Genomic DNA, 20,480 nt, shown 5'->3' with positions numbered 1-20,480 from the left:
AGGAGTACTTGTGGCACCTTAGAGACTAACAAATTTATTTGAGCATAAGCTTTCATTTGTTAGTCTCTAAGGTGCCACAAGTACTCCTCGTTCTTCATAATTACTGCTTTTAGTTTAGCTCAAAATATCATGTCCAGCAAAAATGAGCTGAGGTTTCTTTACATTTTCTAATACAAATTGTCTAATTTCCATAGAAAAGAGACTCTCTTTATTGGTATTAGTATGATCAGAGTGATACCTCCATATAAGGACTGTGTTGGTATTCCAAAAGAGCTTTTGTATCTCTCTCTCCTCTTGGAGCCGGAGCGGTTCTGCTAAAGTCCTTTTAGCAGTTAGGTATTGCCCTCTACTGGTGAATACTCCCAGTTAACACGATTGAATGGAAGACCAATAAAGATGGTTATATTTTTAGCTGAATAGATTCCGCTTCCTCTAACAAACTGTGTTAAATATTTTTTCTCTACAGCAAATGATGTAACTTCAAGATCATCAGTTGCAAAAACTTCAGTATCCATATCTGGTAAGAAAATCACTAACTATAACATTCTGATTATTGCAAATTTATGGCAGAGGAGTGTCCACCTCATGATAATTGAAGTAATGCAAAGAAGCTACTGTGTAAATAAGTTACTATATTTCATCAGTCTAGTTTTATTTTTTCATAAGAATAAAATTGTCTGTACCATCTAGACAAACTCTTCTATTCTTAGTGGAATCACTCCAGTTTAGCACTAACTTTCTCAGGAATGGAATGATAGATTCAAGTTGCCTGGCCAATAGCCTTTGACAGCCCACTAAATAGTGAATAATTTGTGGGGGATGGAAGGTAAGGTGAAGACAACATGGAGATTTGCTCCCACCGCACAAACGCAGCTGGTAGAAATACCAAAAATGCTTTTCAAGATGTTCAGGAATATGTTCAGGGGATAAACATCATCCATAAAAATATTATTTATAGCAGAATGTGGGTGAATAAAATTGATACACAAGCACACAGCTCGCTGTTTACTGTTTAACGCTATTGAAACTTTTTTGGCATCTGTTACTTTTTAAATAGAAATCATTTTATATATGTATGTATTTTTATTACAAAAGACAGCCTTGCTGTGCAGAATTGGTCCCTATCTGCCACATTTCCAATTAATTGAATGTCCATGCTAAACAAAATGCTGTAGCTAAGGCCAAGGTGCAATTTCCATACTGATGCCTCATTTATTGGTTGCTCACAGAATATCCCCTGTCCCACTGCCAGCTGAGACAATATCTATTAGCAATGTCCACCAGTTCTAATCCCTGCTTTTGGGTTACTCAGTTGTTCTAGAAAATTAATTGTAATCATAATAGTCCATCAGAATCCTGATAGTTGAAGGGCCATTTGTGCCAAGTTATTAATCCCATGAGCAAGGAGTAAGGGGGTACTCTGCAAGGGATTTTGTAAAATGGTAGGCCAAAATAAATTTATTTCCAAAATAATCTAACCTATGAAACAGGAGCCTTTTGTCCTCCTTTGTATCATGAAATAGGTTGCTTATGTCTTGTGTGCAATTCTCTCTTAATTGATGTAATCGTTATTCTTTAGTATATTTATCATGTTTGTTTCTTTGACGACAATCGCCTTCTTAGCAACACTTTGAAAAACATAGTACTGGTCCCTTCTGACAGATTGACAAGCAGTTGTTGTATGGAGCCCTTCGAAGTTGTCACTGAGGTGTCACATGGTACATCTGAGCTAGGTTGCCCTCTGAATGCTATTTACTTCTACACTATATTGTGTGGAAATACTTTTAAAATGTGTGTGTTCAAGAATAAGCTTTTGCATACATCCCTGACTTTCCAAAAAAGACCCCAAATTTCTGCATTTCTGTTTTATGGCTTGTATTAATATAATTTTATTTTGTTTCATGTATATAGCTGAAGTATTTATTTACATCCTTTTTCATTTGTTATCAAACACATCTTATTTGAGGTACAATAAATAATTCATATTACATATAGTTTGCCACAGTCCAGTATAATTGGGAATCTTTTTTTCAAGAGAGTCACAGGACTAGACTGGCAGGGCTATACAGGCAGGGCTGCATTCAGCAATAAAATTGTGGTGGGGAAGTTAATTGCTACTGGCCAGACTCATCTCTCTCTTTTATAAGTACTAAACAAAACCAAGGACAAAATTATCAAAAGAGCTCAGCTACTAACAACTTCAAGTCGGGCACTTAATCAGTGGCCAGGTGTCTAAAAGTACTCAACATCTATTGTTCTGAATGTCAGCTGCTGGGTATTGAATATTTTTGAAAAAGTGGCCATTTCTAGGTATTTAAATTGGATCTTGAGCTCTTGTAGTTCTGTCCTGAGTTATAGGTGATGAGCAATTGAAAATCTGGTCCCAGATTCTCACAAAAAAATGAAATCACTAATTTTATGCCTCTTCCCAAACCTTTTTCCCCTTTGGCAGAATCAGCTATTGGTATTTTTATCACCTACTCTATTAACGCTTCAGGCAAGATTTTTATTAACATATCTGATATCTAGATGTATCTACCCTATGTTTTACTTTTTATTTTATTTTTTATTACTTTTTATTATTATTGTTATATTTCTTTCACAGATACAACTTCATTAGAAAAGACAAGCACTTCAGGTGAGAATTATTCTACCCACTACAAACTGTAGAACTGGGGACAAATTCAGACCTGATGTAAGCAGACAAAACTCCATTGTGTTTAGTGAGGTTATGTGTGTTTTTAACCAGTGCTGAATTTTGCCTTAGGACAATTTTTCAAAACCTCAAAATATTTTGTTATTATTTTATTTATTATTTGTATTACCATAGCACTAGGAGCCTGAGTCAAGGACCAGGACCCCACTTTGCTAGCAGCGATTTAGCAATTCCGTAGTTATGATTACATTGGAATTTGGAGTTGTGAGAATGAAGGGTTGGCTTTTTAAAAGCTCCCAAGGAATGTCCACACTGCATTTGGGAGATAGCATAGATTTGTGCTAGTGGGGCTAGTGCTAGTGAGCTAAAAATAGCCCGGTCTCCAGCCCAGGACACAGTGTCAAAGCAATGTCTCCACAGCTATTTCTAGGGTTCTAGCATGAGTCTGTAGACCTGAACTGGGAGGTTTGCTCCCAGATGTGGTGTAAACATACTCTGAGTGACTTATGAACATAAGTCATCAGAGGAAGGATGGAATGGACTGCTTAGAACTGATGGTAAAATAATATAGGGCCTTTCACCTCTAGATCCCTGGTTCCAATCCGACCTACCTGAGTAATGTTAAAAAGGCATTAGCATGTGACTGCCATGCCCTGGCTTATGTGACTTCTTTCTGGACAATTGAATAGATCATAAAAATCACTTCAGTTTGCTGTGATTGACATCCTTCTTGGTAGCATCAGTGCAGGCCAAGGATTGAACTGGTAAAGGGATTGAACAAGCCTGTCTCACTTGCAGTGGTGGATTAGCCGCTGGGCCTATGGGGCCCGTGCCCAGGGGCCCCGGCCAACTGGCGGTCCCGGAACCAGCCACCAGGCGGGCAGGGAGGGGAAAGTCCCTGTGGCCCAACCCCACTCCCCGGCAGAAGCCAGAGGGCAGCGGTAGAAGCCCCCAGCGTTCTCCACCCCTGGCAGAAGCCAGGGGGGCAGCGGGGAAAGCCCCAGCACTGGGACCCCTGCTGCGGCCCTAGGACTGGAGAAGTGCTCGCTATCTGTCATGGCCTCAGGGCTGCGGGAGCTTTGACTCCCTGCTGTGGCCTGGGGCTGTGGCGGGGGACAGAGCTTTTCTGGTTTTGGGGCTGCAGTGACGGGGGCAGAAAGTAGCAAACAGGTTGTGGGGGGGGGGTGGAATGGAGGAGACCCTGAGTGGAACAGGGGTGGGCCCCAGGGAAGGGACAGAAAGGGGTGGGGCCATGGGCAGGGCTGAAGGTGGAAGGGGTGGGGAGGGGCCTCCCCCTCTTGCTCTGGCCCAGGGCCCCAGGAAATCTTTATCCATCTTCGCTCACCTGCTGGTGGTCCCACAAGAAGATGAGGTTCAGACACATTGCAGATAAACATAGCAGTGTATCTGTTCTGAGAATAAAGGGAAGACTTCACTTACCATGGCTGGCAATACACAATTCTTCCAAGTACCAAACAAATGTAAAAATAATCTCACCATAGTCACACTTCTTATTAATAGTACCTAACCCTAGCTGATTGACAGTCAGAGATGCCTTTTGCATATACTGAAGCTATTAGTTTGACATCACTCGATCGTTTACAGATGTCTGTCATGTTTTGAGACCTGAAGAAGAGCTTTGTGTAATTCAAAAGTTTGTCTCTCTCACTAGCAGAAGGTGGTCCAGTCAAAGATATTGCCTCACCCACCTTGTCTCGCTAATATTTTGTAATGTGGGTTGGGCCTCTTTTTTTTTTTTTTTTTTTACTTTACCAGAGGATAATAAATGCCAGAAATTTTTGACACTGGTTAGATGAGTCATATTAGAAGCTGAAGAAACAAAGTCTGTTTTTATGGAGGTGGCCCTATACTGTAAATAATACTTTAGGTAAAATGGGAACAAAATATATGCCATCCTGAGTTATGGAATTATTGCATTTTTGGTTTGTGCTCCATTGCCAGATGACATTAGAAGAAACTTTGAGGAGAGAACCAAAGGTTGAAATGTTGCATTATGTACAGATGTCAGATTGCTCACTTCATCGGATGTAGCTGTAGCTCACGAAAGCTTATGCTCAAATAAATTTGTTAGTCTCTAAGGTGCCACAAATATTCCTGTTCTTTTTGCGGATACAGACTAACACGGCTGCTACTGTGAAAGAGGTCAGATTATCTTCCTCAGAAATTAGCAGAAAATAACGTCTAAAAGGAATATTTGACCCATTTTGTAACAACAATTTAATGCGTAATTCCTACCCATCGAGAGTTAACCAGGGACAAATATAGAGCAAAACAAGTTTTCTTTGTGATTGTGTTGAGATGACTCTTATAAAGGCTGTATTACAGAGTATGTGCATTTTATTGTTAGCATTGAGGGGCATTTCCTTTTCTTCCTTGAATTTCAGGTTACAATGCCAAAGAAGCTGACTCACACCTGTAACTCATAGTTAAAAGCCATGAGTAATAGAGTGAGAATATTTTTGGCCATAATTCAAGTAGAAGAATCATGACTTACTGGTTTTATTGCTAACAGATAGGAAAGAACTGTAGAGTTTTTTTTCCTTATTAAATTAAAAGAAAAATCACAGTCAAATACAATGTGTATTAATGTACACATGCCATAGAACCTGACTTGCAAATTTCAAGCATGCTGTCCACTCTGTGGAATACCCTCACCAGGCTTTGAGGTTGAATTTGTTAGTTTCTGTAATAGATCTTGTAGCAGTTTCATGGGTCTTCCCACTAAGTGGTGTTACAGTTCAATAGATTGGAACCAGATTTGTTTCTGTGATGACAAATCACCTTGTTAGGAAGCCGTTCAGAAAAAATCATATTACTGGTGTCTACTGGCACACTGACAAGCAGTTGTGTAGAGCCCTTCAAAATAATCATTGAGATATCACAAGTTGTACCTGAGTTACATTGTCCTCTGAGCTACACTGCCCTTTGAACACTATTTACTCTTGTATTGCAATGTGGGAAAAGACATTTTAACTGTGTACATTGAAGAATAAGTTGCTGCATACATTCCTGATTTTTCCCTGCATTTCTTTGTTCCTGCTTGTATTGATATAGTTTTCTTTTGTTTCATGTATGTAGCTAAAACATTTATTTATTTCCTTTTCATTTTTAGCAAGACCAGCTAATTTGAGGCAAAATAGATATTTCATATTACATACCGTTTTCTATATTTCAATAAAATTGGTGATCTTTGCTCACCTTGACTGACAGGGCTATCACAGCTCAAGGTTGAGTTGAAACGGAAGAAAGGTGAGGAAGTTCATTGCTACTGGCCAGTCAGTACCAGACTAATCTCTGTCTTTCATGAGTACAAAAACACCAAGCGCAAAATTTTCAAAAGAACTCAATTACCAGCATCTCCCATTCAGTAACTCATTCAGATTTTCAAAAGTATTCAACACCCATTGTTCTCAATGTATACTCAGTATTTTTGAAAATCTAGCCACTTTTTTTAGGTGCTTAAATTGGAGGTTTAGCTTTTTGAAATTCTGTCCCCATTTACTGGTCTTGAGAGTTTGAAACTTTGGCCCTGACAATCTTAGAAGAAAATAATTTAATAAAGCACTAACTTTATGTTTGTCTATTTTCTTTTCTCTTTTTTCCAGCAGAATCCTCTATTGTTACTTTTATCACCTACCCCATCAATGCTTCAGGCAAGAAATTAATATTTCTCATATCTAGATCTATTTAGCTTAAGTTTTACTTTTTATTTTGTCATTTTTATAATTTTTGTATATTTTTGTTGTATTTTTCAGCTACAAGTTCAGATACAAGCACTGCAGGTGAGAATGATATGTCTTACACAAATAAAAACTGTAGAATTAAGACCAAATTCAGACGTGGTATAAGCAGACAAAACTCCATTGTGTTCAATAGGTTTGAGCTTGTATAAACCAGGGCTAAATTTGGCCAGCTTTGAACTTTGAAAAAAGGTTCATTATACTGGGTGTTTAGCCACCCCATAGGTAAGGTTGCACTGGTTGAGTTTTTTAAAAAACTGTTAAATTAATATTTTACAGTTATCCAAAATATAGTCCTTTCCCTTTCAGACAGAACTTTAAATGTGTTGCCAAAGCCAAACCATACAGGTACATGCGTATTTTTATGGAGGGTTTTTTTTTATTATTAATTTGTATGTTAGAAAATATTTAGGGCTATTGGTTCTGTTTGAAAAGTGAATTGAGTGCATTTGCTAAAACTACTTAAAATATTTTTGAATGATTATTAAATATCCAACACATTCATTATTCACATTTGTATTTTGTCTGCTACTGTGGTATATGGGCACACATTTCATGATTTAAATTGTGTCAGTAATGTTCCAGACAAGAGGGGCATCATTTACCCACTCCCCTGATCTCTGAACTTAGGGTATGTCTATACTACGAAATTAGGTCGAATTTATAGAAGTCGGTTTTTTAGAAATCGGTTTTATATATTCGAGTGTGTGTGTCCCCACAGAAAATGCTCTAAGTGCATTAACTCGGCGGAGTGCTTCCACAGTACTGAGGCAAGCGTCGACTTCTGGAGTGTTGCACTGTGGGTAGCTATCCCACAGTTCCCGCAGTCTCCGCTGCCCATTGGAATTCTGGGTTGAGATCCCAATGCCTGATGGGGCTAAAACATTGTCGCGGGTGGTTCTGGGTACATATCGTCAGGCCCCCGTTCCCTCCCTCCCTCCGTGAAAGCAAGGGCAGACAATCGTTTCACACCTTTTTTCCTGAGTTACCTGTGCAGACGCCATACCACGGCAAGCATGGAGCCCGCTCAGCTCACTGTCACCGTATATCCCCTGGGTGCTGGCAGATGTGGTACTGCATTGCTACACAGTAGCAGCAACCCATTGCCTTGTGGCAGCAGACAGTACAATACAACTGGTAGCCGTCATCGTCATGTCCGAGGTGCTCCTGGCCACGTCGGCCAGGAGCGCCTGGGCAGACATGGGCGCAGGGACTAAATTTGGAGTGACTTGACCAGGTCATTCTCTTTAGTCCTGCAGTCAGTCCTATTGAACCATCTTATGGTGAGCAGGCAGGCGATACGGATTGCTAGCAGTCGTACTGTACCATCTTCTGCCGGGCAGGCAAGAGATGAGGATGGCTAGCAGTCCTACTGCACCGTCTTCTGCCGAGCAGCCATGAGATGTGGATGGCTTGCAGTCCTTCTGCACCATCTGCTGCCAGCCAAAGATGTAAAAGATAGATGGAGTGGATCAAAACAAGAGATAGACCAGATTTGTTTTGTACTCATTTGCTTCCCCCCCCTCCCCGGTCTAGAGGACTGATTCCTCTAGGTCACACTGCAGTCACTCACAGAGAAGGTGCAGCGAGGTAAATCTAGCTATGTATCAATCAGAGACCAGACTAACCTCCTTGTTCCAATAAGAACAATAAATTCTTATTTATTGAATTTCTTATTGGCACCATTTCTTATTGGAACCCTCCATGAAGTCCTGCCTGAAATACTCCTTGATGTAAAGCCACCCCCTTTGTTGATTTTAGCTCCCTGAAGCCAACCCTGTAAGCCATGTCGTCAGTCGCCCCTCCCTCTGTCAGAGCAACGGCAGACAATCGTTCCGCGCCTTTTTTCTGTGCGGACGCCATACCAAGGCAAGCATGAAGGCCACTCAGCTCACTTTGGCAATTAGGAGCACATTAAACACCACACACGTTATCCAGCAGTATATGCAGCACCAGAACCTGGCAAAGCAATACCGGGCGAGGAGGCGACGTCAGCGCGGTCCCGTGAGTGATCAGGACATGGACACAGATTTCTCTGAAAGCATGGGCCCTGCCAATGCATGCATCATGGTGCTAATGGGGCAGGTTCATGCTGTGGAACGCCGATTCTGGGCTCAGGAAACAAGCACAGACTGGTGGGACCGCATAGTGTTGCAGGTCTGGGACGATTCCCAGTGGCTGCGAAACTTTCGCATGCGTAAGGGCACTTTCATGGAACTTTGTGACTTGCTTTCCCCTGCCCTGAAGCGCATGAATACCAAGATGAGAGCAGCCCTCACAGTTGAGAAGCGAGTGGCGATAGCCCTGTGGAAGCTTGCAACGCCAGACAGCTACCGGTCAGTTGGGAATCAATTTGGAGTGGACAAATCTACTGTTGGGGCTGCTGTGATGCAAGTAGCCCACGCAATCAAAGATCTGCTGATATCAAGGGTAGTGACCCTGGGAAATGTGCAGGTCATAGTGGATGGCTTTGCTGCAATGGGATTCCCTAACTGTGGTGGGGCTATAGACGGAACCCATATCCCTATCTTGGCACCGGAGCACCAAGCCGGCGAGTACATAAACCGCAAGGGGTACTTTTCCATAGTGCTGCAAGCTCTGGTGGATCACAAGGGACGTTTCACCAACATCAACGTGGGATGGCCGGGAAAGGTACATGACGCTCGCATCTTCAGGAACTCTGGTCTGTTTCAAAAGCTGCAGGAAGGGACTTTATTCCCAGACCAGAAAATAACTGTTGGGGATGTTGAAATGCCTATATGTATCCTTGGGGACCCAGCCTACCCCTTACTGCCATGGCTTATGAAGCCGTACACAGGCAGCCTGGACAGTGGTCAGGAGCTGTTCAACTACAGGCTGAGCAAGTGCAGAATGGTGGTAGAATGTGCATTTGGACGTTTAAAGGCGCGCTGGCGCAGTTTACTGACTCGCTTAGACCTCAGCGAAACCAATATTCCCACTGTTATTACTGCTTGCTGTGCGCTCCACAATATCTGTGAGAGTAAGGGGGAGACGTTTATGGCAGGGTGGGAGGTTGAGGCAAATCGCCTGGCTGCTGGTTACGTGCAGCCAGAAACCAGGGCGGTTACAAGAGCACAGAAGGGCGCGGTACGCATCAGAGAAGCTTTGAAAACCAGTTTCATGACTGGCCAGGCTACGGTGTGAAAGTTCTGTTTGTTTCTCCTTGATGAAACCCCCCGCCCCTTGGTTCACTCTACTTCCCTGTAAGCTAACCACCCTCCCCACCTCCCTTCGATCACCACTTGCAGAGGCAATAAAGTCATTGTTGCTTCACATTCATGCATTCATTATTCATTCATCACACAAATAGGGGGATGACTACCAAGGTAGCCCAGGAGGGGTGGTGGAGGAGGGAAGGAAAATGTCACACAGCACTTTAAAAGTTTACAACTTTAAAATTTATGGAATGCCAGCCTTCTGTTTTTTGGGCAATCCTCTGGGGCAGAGTGGCTGGTTGGCCGGAGGCCCCCCCACCGCGTTCTTGGGCGTCTGGGTGAGGAGGCTATGGAACTTGGGGAGGAGGGCGGTTGGTTACACAGGGGCTGTAGTGGCAGTCTGTGCTTCAGCTGCCTTTGCTGCAGCTCAACCATACACTGGAGCATACTGGTTTGGTCCTCCAGCAGCCTCAGCACTGAATCCTGCCTCCTCTCATCACGCTGCCACCACATTTGAGCTTCAGCCCTGTCTTCAGCCCGCCACTTACTCTCTTCAGCCTGCCACCTCTCCTCCCGGTCATTTTGTGCTTTCCTGCACTCTGACATTATTTGCCTCCACGCATTTGTCTATGCTCTGTCAGTGTGGGAGGACAGCATGAGCTCAGAGAACATTTCATCATGAGTACGTTTTTTTTTCTTTCTAATCTTCACTAGCCTCTGGGAAGGAGAAGATCCTGTGATCATTGAAACGCATGCAGCTGGTGGAGAAAAAAAAGGGACAGCGGTATTTAAAAAGACACATTTTATAAAACAGTGGCTACACTCTTTCAGGGTAAACCTTGCTGTTAACATTACATACATAGCACATGTGCTTTCGTTACAAGGTCGCATTTTGCCTCCCCCCCACCGCGTGGCTACCCCCTCAACCCTCCTCCCTCCCTGTGGCTAACAGCGGGGAACATTTCTGTTCAGCGATAGACAAACAGCCCAGCAGGAACAGGCTCCTCTGAGTGTCCCCTGAAGAAAAGCACCCTATTTCAACCAGGGGACCATGAATGATATCTCACTCTCCTGAGGATAACACAGAGAGATAAAGAACGAATGTTGTTTGAACGCCAGCAAACATACACTGCAATGCTTTGTTCTACAATGATTCCCGAGTACATGTTACTGGCCTGGAGTGGTAAAGTGTCCTACCATGGAGGACGCAATAAGGCTGCCCTCCCCAGAAACCTTTTGCAAAGGCTTTGGGAGTACATCCAGGAGAGCTGCGAATGCCAGGGCAAATTAATCCTTTCACATGCTTGCTTTTAAACCATGTATAGTATTTTAAAAGGTACACTCACCGGAGGCCCCTTCTCCACCTGCCGGGTCCAGGAGGCAGCCTTGGGTGGGTTCAGGGGGGTACTGGCTCCAGGGTCCAGGGTGAGAAACAGTTCCTGGCTGTCGAGAAAACCGGTTTCTCCGCTTGCTTGCTGTGAGCTATCTACAACCTCCTCATCATCATCATCTTCTTCGTCCCCAAAACCTGCTTCCATGTTGCCTCCATCTCCATTGAAGGAGTCAAACAACATGGCTGGGGTAGTGGTGGCTGACCCCCCTAAAATGGCATGCAGCTCATCATAGAAGCGGCATGTTTGGGGCTCTGACCTGGAGTGGCCGTTCACCTCTCTGGTTTTCTGATAGGCTTGCCTCAGCTCCTTTAGTTTCACGTGGCACTGCTTCAGGTCCCTGTTATGGCCCCTGTCCTTCATGGCCTGGGAGATTTTTGACAAATGTTTTGGCATTTCGAAAACTGGAATGTAGTTCTGATAGCACGGATTCCTCTCCCCATACAGCGATCAGATCCCGTACCTCCCGTTCAGTCCATGCTGGAGCTCTTTTGTGATTCTGGGACTCCATTATGGTCACCTCTGCTGATGAGCTCTGCATGGTCACCTGCAGCTTGCCACGCTGGCCAAACAGGAAATGAGATTCAAAAGTTCGCGGTTCTTTTCCTGTCTACCTGGCCAGTGCATCTGAGTTGAGAGCGTTGTCCAGAGCGGTCACAATGGAGCACTCTGTGATAGCTCCCGGAGGCCAATACAGTCGAATTGTGTCCACAGTACCCCAAATTTGACCTGGCAAGGCCGATTTAAGCACTAATCCGGGGTGGAGTAAGGAAATCGATTTTAAGAGCCCTTTAAGTCGAAATAAAGGGCTTCATCGTGTGGACGGGTGCAGGTTTACATCAATTTAACGCTGCTAAATTCGACCTAAAGTCCTAGTGTAGACCAGGGCTTAGAGACAAATGAGCTAATTCTCTTTTCACATGCAAAAGTTTTATTCTGAAGTAACTCAATCATCTTTTATAAGAAGTTATTATGTATTAATGCTAGGGCAAACAGGAGGAGAGTCTGAAATAAACATGGGAACGAGACCTGGCAGCTCATTTAAATGATCAGTATTATATTGGCTTGTTATCAGAAATTCTTATATTTAATTTATTTATTTTTTCTACAGAAACTACTAATATCCCTGAATTTAACTTCTCCACAACAGTAGGTAAGGCTGTATATTGCTGTTAAATTGTATTTTGAGTGGCATAAAAGCGTGGTTTATGAGCTGTGGGAGTCTATGTTCTAATATTTTGAATATTATTTTTTAATATTGTATTTCACATTAGCAATCAGTCTTACTGTGGGCCAAGTTCATATGATTTCATTGTGTGTATATACATGAGAACTGAGATTGTAAACCTACAGGATCCTTTCATAAAACATTCAGTAACTGAAATAAATGGATTTAATGTTACAGTTTTATCTGAATTTCCCAACTTGTGTTTGATAAAAATTTTCACCTCAACATTGGCTTTCTCTGTTCCTGCTTCTATGGATACATTTTCTTCTATTTTATGTATATAGCTGAAGCAATTATATGCATCCTTTTTCAATTTTTAGCAAAAATGGCTAGGAACAATGGACAATTATATGACCATGTTACACATAATTTACCACAATTCAGAACAATTGGTAATCTTTGCAAGAGAGTCACAGGACTAGACTGGTAGGGCTGTCACAGCTTCAGTAGAAGAATGGTGGGGAAGTTCATAGCTACTGGGCAGGCTGTACCGGACTAATCTGCTATACATGGGGCAAATATCCAAGGGCAAAATTTTCAAAAAAAGCTCAGTTACCAGCAGTCCCCATTCAAGCACTCATTCAGATGTTCAAAAGTATTCAGCACCTCTTGTTCTCAGTGGGTTCTAGGTATTTTTGAAAATCTGGCCACTTCCTTCAGGTGCCTAAACTGGAGTCTTAACTTTTTGAAATTCTGTCCCCAGTTGTGGGCATAGTAAGCTTAAAAATCTGCCCACATTTTCTTACAAACAAAAATTTAAGCACTAATGTTATGCTTCTCTATTTTTATTTATTTTGCTGCAGAATCCTCAATTGTTACTTTTATCACCTACCCCATTAATGCTTCAGGCAAGATTTTCTTAACATTTCTCATATTTTGATGTATTTAGCTTATGTCTTACCTTTTTATTGTGAACATTTTAACTTTTTTCTATTTTTGTTCTATTACTCAGATACAACTTCACTAGAAAGATCAAGTGATGAAGGTGAGAATTATTTTACACAAATACAAAGTTTAGAATGAGAGCCAAATTCAGATCTGGTGTAAGAGACAAAACTCTCTTATATTCAGTAAGGTTGTACTTGTTTAAACTAGTGTTAAATTTGGCCCATGATCATTATTTTCACAATCTTAAAAATGTTTATCATATTGGCTGGTTAGCCACCCCCCTTCATTAAGTTTGCATTATTAGAGTTTTTAAAATATAAAATACATATGATACTGTTAATCAAAAGAAACTCCTTTCCTTTTTAGATAGAACTATAAGTGTATGGCCGGAGCCAAACCAGACAGGTAATGCTTATCTTTACATAGTATTTTTCTCCTTTTTTTTGTATTTTAGAAATTATGGAGGAATGCTGGTTCTGTGTTGAACAGTGAATTCAGTAAGATTGCTGTGACCAAGGTCCCAGTGGAGCCACGCTGAGATTACTCAATTAGGGCAAACTGCAAAGAATGGGGCAGATAATCCCCAAAACTGGTGGTTATTCTGATACTTTAGATTTACCAAGCCAGCAACAATATCTTACTACAATATCTTACTTGTTACCCAGAAGCCAAAAACACAGTTCCCTTAAAGTAACCCAGCCTTGGGCTTCCACCCAGACTGCCAAGTCACATATGATGAGGATTACTGAAAATCTTGTTCATCATATGAAAAAGTTCTACCAATTCCAAAGGATCAGACACATTACCCATCAAGTTAAAGAATATCTCGGATCGTACCCAAATACATACTTACAGCCAATTCTTATTAACTAAACTAAGATTTATTAAAAGAAAAGAGAGAGAGTATTGGTTAAAAGATCATTATACATACAGAAATGCATAGAGTCCTTAGGTCAGTTTCATAGTAGAGATGGTGAGCTTCAGAGTTGCAAAGAATCCTTTCCAGAATCAGTTTATCAGGTTATAGTCCAATATCCACTTTGAATATCAGGGTGATTCAGAATGCACTGGAGACCACAGTCTTGCGACTTAAACGTCCCCTGAGAAAGTTTAAGCAAATCTGAGATGAAAGGATCAGCTCCCAAAAGCCCTTTACACATTTTCCAGACAGCATGCAGTCCTTGGGTAAAGAATAGTTGCTTTGAAGAAGAATTACCTATTTCCTATGTATACACAGGTAACTAGTCGCATTCATCAGCATAAGGTAATTATGCATAAAGAGGTTCATAGACAGTTTGCTACAAGCTTCAAAGAGAAGTATAGACAATGAAATTACACACCCAAGTTCCATCTAAATGTTAATATTCCCATTTATCTGTGCATCAATAGATATAGAAACAGACAGGAACCATCTATTTACATGGCTAAAATCTAACAAGATATAAGTAAACACATACAATTAGTACTACCTCTAATTCTCTAACAATACAGGTTTGCATTTCAAAGCTCTAGTCTATTTAACATGGCTATGTTAGTTATTTATAAGGAATAGCCCTAATTACCATTTATCTACTTCTCTAATATGTCTTTAAATGCTGAATTTGGGTCATTTAGCTAGCAAGTTACTTAATCCTTTCTGGCTCTGTGTCATAATTGCTAAAACTACTCAAAATATTTTTGAAACAATTTTAAATATCCACCTCCTTCATTACACACATTTATAAGGTGTCCACCATGGTGGAATATGGGAATATGTTTCATGGTTTAAACTGGGTCAATCTTATTCTAAACAAGGAGGACATAATTAACTCACTTTCCTGATCTCTGAATTTAGAGACAGAGGCCTAATTCTTCTTTCACTTGCAAAAGTTTTATTCTGAAGTAACTCACTCATCTTTTAAAAGAAATTATTACTGATTCATGCAAGTGCAAACAAGAGGAGAGTCTGAACTAGAAATCGGAAAGTGACTTGCAGCTCATTTATATGACCAGTATTTCACAGGCTTTTTATTAGAAATTCTTGTATTTATTTTTTTTTCTGCAGAAACTACTAATATCCCTGAATTTAACTTCTCCACAACAGCAGGTAAGGCTGTTATATCCTTGTTAAACTCTATTTTGAGTGGCAGAAAAGGATGATTTCTGAGCTTTGGGAGTCTATGATCAAGTATTCTGAATATGACTTTTTTTATTATGGTATTTCATATGAGCAATCAGTCTTGTTTTATATCGTGTTCATATGATTTCATTGCATATACGTGAAAGTTGAGATTTTAACCCTACAGGCCCTATCATAAAACATGCAGTAACTGAAAGGGATAAATTTAACATTGCTATTGAACCCCTATCTTTGAATTTCGTAACTTCTGTCTGATTAAAATGTTCCCATTAATGTACTGTAGTTTTAGCAGCTACTATCTGCTGCACAGATAATCCACAGGCTCCAAAATACCTGAAAGCCTCCAATTCAGCTATTGACAAGGCCCAGCTTGACTCAGTTTATTATATCTGTCAAGATCACACAGTTTGTTTTGATTGGTTGCTGTTATCCAGTGAAGCCTTTAGGATAAGGTAATGGGAGCATGAATTGAGGCCATGATTCAGTAAAGCACAAATCCATTTATCTCACAGAGTAGAACAGGAAGTATGGAACAATCTTTCAGAACAAGAGAGGGCTGTGTGGTCGTAGAACCCGTGTTGTTCTGCTGTACCTGCGTGTGAAAGGGGTAGTGTCCCTATGATGAGTTACGCATCTCTAGTATGGAGTGCAGCTCAGACCTGCAGTGGCAGCACGCAAACAGTATTTCTGGTGGTTGGGGCATCAGTGTGTGGAGGGGCAAGGGTTTACGATATGCTGGGCCAGGAACCATGTTTCTTGGAAAAAAAACCAAATTGTTTTTAAATTGGTTGAGGATATCAAAACTGAGTTCAAAACAAGTTTGGAAATTAGTATCTTCTAACCTATGTATGAATCTAACAGATTGGGTTATCCTGAGTGGATTAGGCACTGGCTTTAAACTATTCAGCAGACACAATTTGAATCACAGTGTGAACATAGAATAAAAGAAAATCACAATGATGATGGCCAGCAGGTTTTGCAGGGTTGAGGCATAAAAGCATGTAGATAGCCCCCAAACTTGCTCTATGGCATTTATTGCATCCTTACGATTTATTATTTTCATTATGGTAGCACAGGCAGACTCTAAACAAGATGAGGGCCTCATTGTGCTAAGGCACAACCTTTTCAGAGTACTGTATCCCTGCAGGAGTCTGATGTGTCTTGTGTATCCCCAAGTTTCACCTCACTTAAAAACTAATTGCGTACACAGACACATAAAAATACAATAGTGTCACAAGCACACTATTACTGAAAAACTGCTTACTTTCTCATTTTGTCTATATGAAATTAAGTTTGTACTGACTTCACTAGTGCTTTTTACGTAGCCTGTTGTAAAACTAGGCAAATATCTAGATAAGCTGATGTACCCCCAGGGGTATGCGTACCCCTGGTTGAGAACACTAAGGCACTGTATCAACACAGAGAAAGAGACAAATCCATTCTTGTCAGCTTTGTGCTACTATCTAAATTATCTAAACTGAGTCTTTCTAATGTATTGCTTTTAATACAGTGTTAACTATTTTAATAAATTCAGTTACCTTTATTTCTTTTAGGGAAATTATCTGCAAATATAACCTTCAATGTAACTGACAGTGTTACTCTACCAACTACTGCCAATACGAATGGTAAGTGGCAAACTTATTTTAATTTAAAAAGTGAGCTGAGTGTGTTAGTATTTTTGTAATACTGTATAATGAAGTGAGTTTATAAAATAATTAAAGCTTCACACAATGTTTAAAAAGTGCCCCACAGGCCAGGCGTAGAACCTTTTACTTTTGTAAAATAGGTTTAAAACTGTATCATGCAACAATCTAAAGTCACGACCTTCAGATGGCTGTCCATCTACTAAAGTAAAAAAAAAAAAAAGTGCATTACATAGATTAGCCCTGTTTATTATGTAGCACAAAAAACATAAACCAGGATTCCCATTTGGCATGTGATGATAACTTCAGCAGAGAAATCAGGAATTGATTGGGAATGAAGACTGAACTACTGCCTCACCCCAAGAAGTGGTGCCTACACAAAAGGATTGAGGAGGGTTGGTTAAGTAGGGTGTGGAAGCTTGCAGTGTCATTGGCTGAGCTGATTATTGTTTGGTTTCTTTGTAGGTATAAGTAGTTGTAAAAATGGTAAGTATGTGACTTACTGTATATGCAAACATATTGTACCATGTGAAAGAAAAAAAAATTCATATCACCATAGGATAAAATAATGGGATGGACCAAAAAGAATAGTTTTTGAATCTCATGTGTTCATGAAATAAATAGCCAGAGTAAGACCATCAAAAACACATGATAGTTTTTAAAGTGGTTGAGCATAGTAGTATGTTAAGAGTCTGTTCAAGATATGCTGATTTATATTACATTGTGGTGCATAGTATATTAACCTTATTAGCTTAACTACACATGTTTGTTTAATTTAATATTCAACAACAAAACTGTCCAGATAAATGGGCCTTTTCTTCACTCTTTGCACCTGGAAAGTTGTAATATGGATTACAGAAATGAATGTCTTATTTCATTGTTTAGAGAAGTAGCTGCTTTACCCGACTTTGGATGATGTCTGTCTGTCTGTGTATCTAATATGATACTAAATTAACTTCCCATTCTAAGTATAGGGAATCAGTGGCACATTGTCTCAGATACTAGTTTGTGGAAAATATAATTGCTGCTTTGTTTTCTTCTATTAAATGGTGATCACTAAAATATGTTTTTATTATATATAGCGAGAGTATGTTTATGTGTATGTGTGTAGATATATTATGTAGTTATGCTGGGGGAAGAGTTACAGAACAATTTAGGTAGATATACATTACATCTGAATACTGGGACTTAGATACCCTTTGATAGGTGCCTTACAAACACCAATAAAGCATAGATAAAATGTAAAATATTTTGTAAACCTCAAGACATTTAAGTTTATACAGACATTCATCATTTAAAAACATAATATATAAATACATATGTTGAACAAGATTACATTTGAATTCAACTGTATTAATTTTTTTTGCAGAAACAAAACTATCTGATAACAACTTACATAATTTATCAGCCATCTGTAATGATTCAGGTTAGTGGGTTTTTTCCTTAAGTGTATCATATCCAAATATTTATCTCTTCTGAGCAGTGAGGCATACATGCAATATATTTATAAAATCTCTAAAATATCCTAGGTTTGAAATTCTTATATCCTGGTTGCCAACCTAGAAAAAACAAGTATGTAACTTTCTCTTACAAAATCATGTGCAATATTAAAAATAATATTCAAGAAAATATTTTCTGAGTTTGTATTTCACAAGTTTAATACTGAAGGAAAATTATTAAATTTATAATTTCTCTCATCCACATGTAAATGTAAAGTTTACATACTACTAGTACCTATCATTATCAAGCTTAGGAAATGCAAAGAATGCATTTAAAATTGTATTATAATAATAATATCATTAATGTTATTTTAAACCAGGGGTGGGCAAACCATGGCCCATGGACTGGATCCGGCCCCTCAGAGCTTTGGATCCAGCGGATGGGATTACCACCCCCATGGTGCTACGGGCCCCATGCCACTCCGGGAAGCGGCTGGCACCACATCCCTGCGGCCCCTGTTGGGGGCCGGGGAGGGCAGGGTAGAGGGCTCCGCACGCTGCTCTTGCCAGTGGATACCTCCCCCGAAGCTCCCATGGGCCGGGAACAGGGAACCACGGCCAATGGGAGCTTCGAGGGAGGTACCCACAGGCAAGAGCAGTGCACAGCGCCCTCTGCCCCCCCGCCCCCAGGGGCCACAGTGATGTGGTGCCAGCCGCTTCCTGGAGTGGCACGGGGCCGGGGCAGAGACCAGGGAAGGCAGGCAGGGAGCCTGCCCTGGCCCTGGTGCGTGCCACTGCCACCCTGGAGCCGCTCCAGGGAAGCGGCACCAGGCCGGAGCCCGCACCCCGAACTCCTCCTGCACCCCTGCACCCCAACCCCCTGCCCTGAGCCCCCTCCCGCATTGTGCACCCCCTCTTGCACCCCAACCCCCTGCCCTGAGCCCCCTCGTATACCCCGCACCCCTTCTCTGCCCCAACCCCTTGCCCTGAGCCCCTTCCTGCACACTGCACCTCCTCCCACACCCCACACTCCCTCCTGCACCCCTACCCCCTGCCCCTGCCTTACATTCATGGCCCTGCATGCAATTTCCCCACCCAGATGTGGCCATCAGGCCAAAAAGTTTGCCCACCTCTGTTTTAAACAGACAGTAAAATAGTGTTATATTTAAAAATAAGGATAAAAAGGAAACAATAGAAAGCATATGTAAGTATTGAGGGAGCACTGTAATATGTTCAAAGTTAGATGTATTACACAATACAATACAATATGAAAATTAAAACTAAGGAAACTAAAATTGACAGACTCATAATTAAGAGGGATTTTGAAGAGCCAAGACATAAAAACAAATAAGAGATTTGTTAGGTATATTGGCAGCAGAAAACCTCTTGATGGGTCCACTGGACTATTGGGAAGTAAAGATAGAAATTAAAGAGCGTGAGGACTTTTCAGAGAAACTAAATGATGTCTTTGTATCATTACTGATTCAAAGAAATAATTTAGCTTCTCTGCAAAGACCACACAGTCCGCTGGGAAGATATCTTTTTCCCTTTAGTGACGTTTTTTCAAAGATTGTGAAGTAAAAAAGGAAGGTGCTATGAAAAACTGATAAATTAAAGAACAAGAATCAGTTGGTGTACATCCAAGAGCTCTGAATGAAATATCTGAGCATCTATTAGAAGTATAAAATCTCTCATTAAAATTAGCTACTCCAAGTGAAGTTAACAAATGTACTCATTTTTAAAAAAGGATCTAAAGGTCAACTTGGAATTGCAGACCAATAGGCCTTACTTCAGTACCAGGAACAGAGGTTGAAAGATGGATTAGAAAAATACTTATAGAACACTTAGATGAAAGTGATATGATATGGACAAACAAGCATGGCTTCTGGAAAGGAAAAGTGTACTTCTCTAAGCTACTTTGAGCGTGTCAACAAAAGAATGGATAAAGGAGTATTTGTTGGCACATATTTGGATTTTCAAAAATCAAAAAGTTTTGTTAAGGAAATTATCTAGTCATGCATTGAGAGGGAAAGTACCATCATGTTCCCCTGGTACAGAGCTGCCTAAAGATGACATAGCAAGCTGTATATGGTGAGCCTTGAGTGGCGCACAGCTGACGTAGCGACTCATATATGACACTCCCAGTCCCAGTAATCATGGCTGGTCTAAGAGCCTTTGG

General features: G+C 40.8%; 1 protein-coding gene across 4 annotated transcripts in view; it reads left to right on the top strand.

Moving 5' to 3' along the window:
* Positions 1-20,480, top strand: part of ADGRG2 (adhesion G protein-coupled receptor G2) — a 107,959-nt gene that overhangs the window by 43,122 nt on the left and 44,357 nt on the right. For 2 of the 4 annotated variants that reach the window (XM_073356682.2, XM_073356690.1), the window contains exons 4-15: positions 467-520; positions 2,606-2,638; positions 6,283-6,330; positions 6,433-6,459; positions 12,096-12,137; positions 13,016-13,060; positions 13,165-13,197; positions 13,467-13,505; positions 15,145-15,186; positions 16,773-16,844; positions 17,328-17,348; positions 18,232-18,288. In XM_073356682.2, the coding sequence (XP_073212783.1) occupies positions 467-520; positions 2,606-2,638; positions 6,283-6,330; positions 6,433-6,459; positions 12,096-12,137; positions 13,016-13,060; positions 13,165-13,197; positions 13,467-13,505; positions 15,145-15,186; positions 16,773-16,844; positions 17,328-17,348; positions 18,232-18,288 (513 nt within the window). The remainder of the gene's footprint in view (positions 1-466; positions 521-2,605; positions 2,639-6,282; positions 6,331-6,432; positions 6,460-12,095; positions 12,138-13,015; positions 13,061-13,164; positions 13,198-13,466; positions 13,506-15,144; positions 15,187-16,772; positions 16,845-17,327; positions 17,349-18,231; positions 18,289-20,480) is intronic. The other 2 variants (XM_073356708.2, XM_073356699.2) reach the window with 2 other exon arrangements.

This window comes from Lepidochelys kempii, chromosome 1 (assembly GCF_965140285.1).
Source record: "Lepidochelys kempii isolate rLepKem1 chromosome 1, rLepKem1.hap1, whole genome shotgun sequence".
Lineage (NCBI taxonomy): Eukaryota > Metazoa > Chordata > Testudines > Cheloniidae > Lepidochelys > Lepidochelys kempii.
Note: the sequence above shows the minus strand (reverse complement) of the source record. Positions and strands in the feature narration are given on the sequence as shown.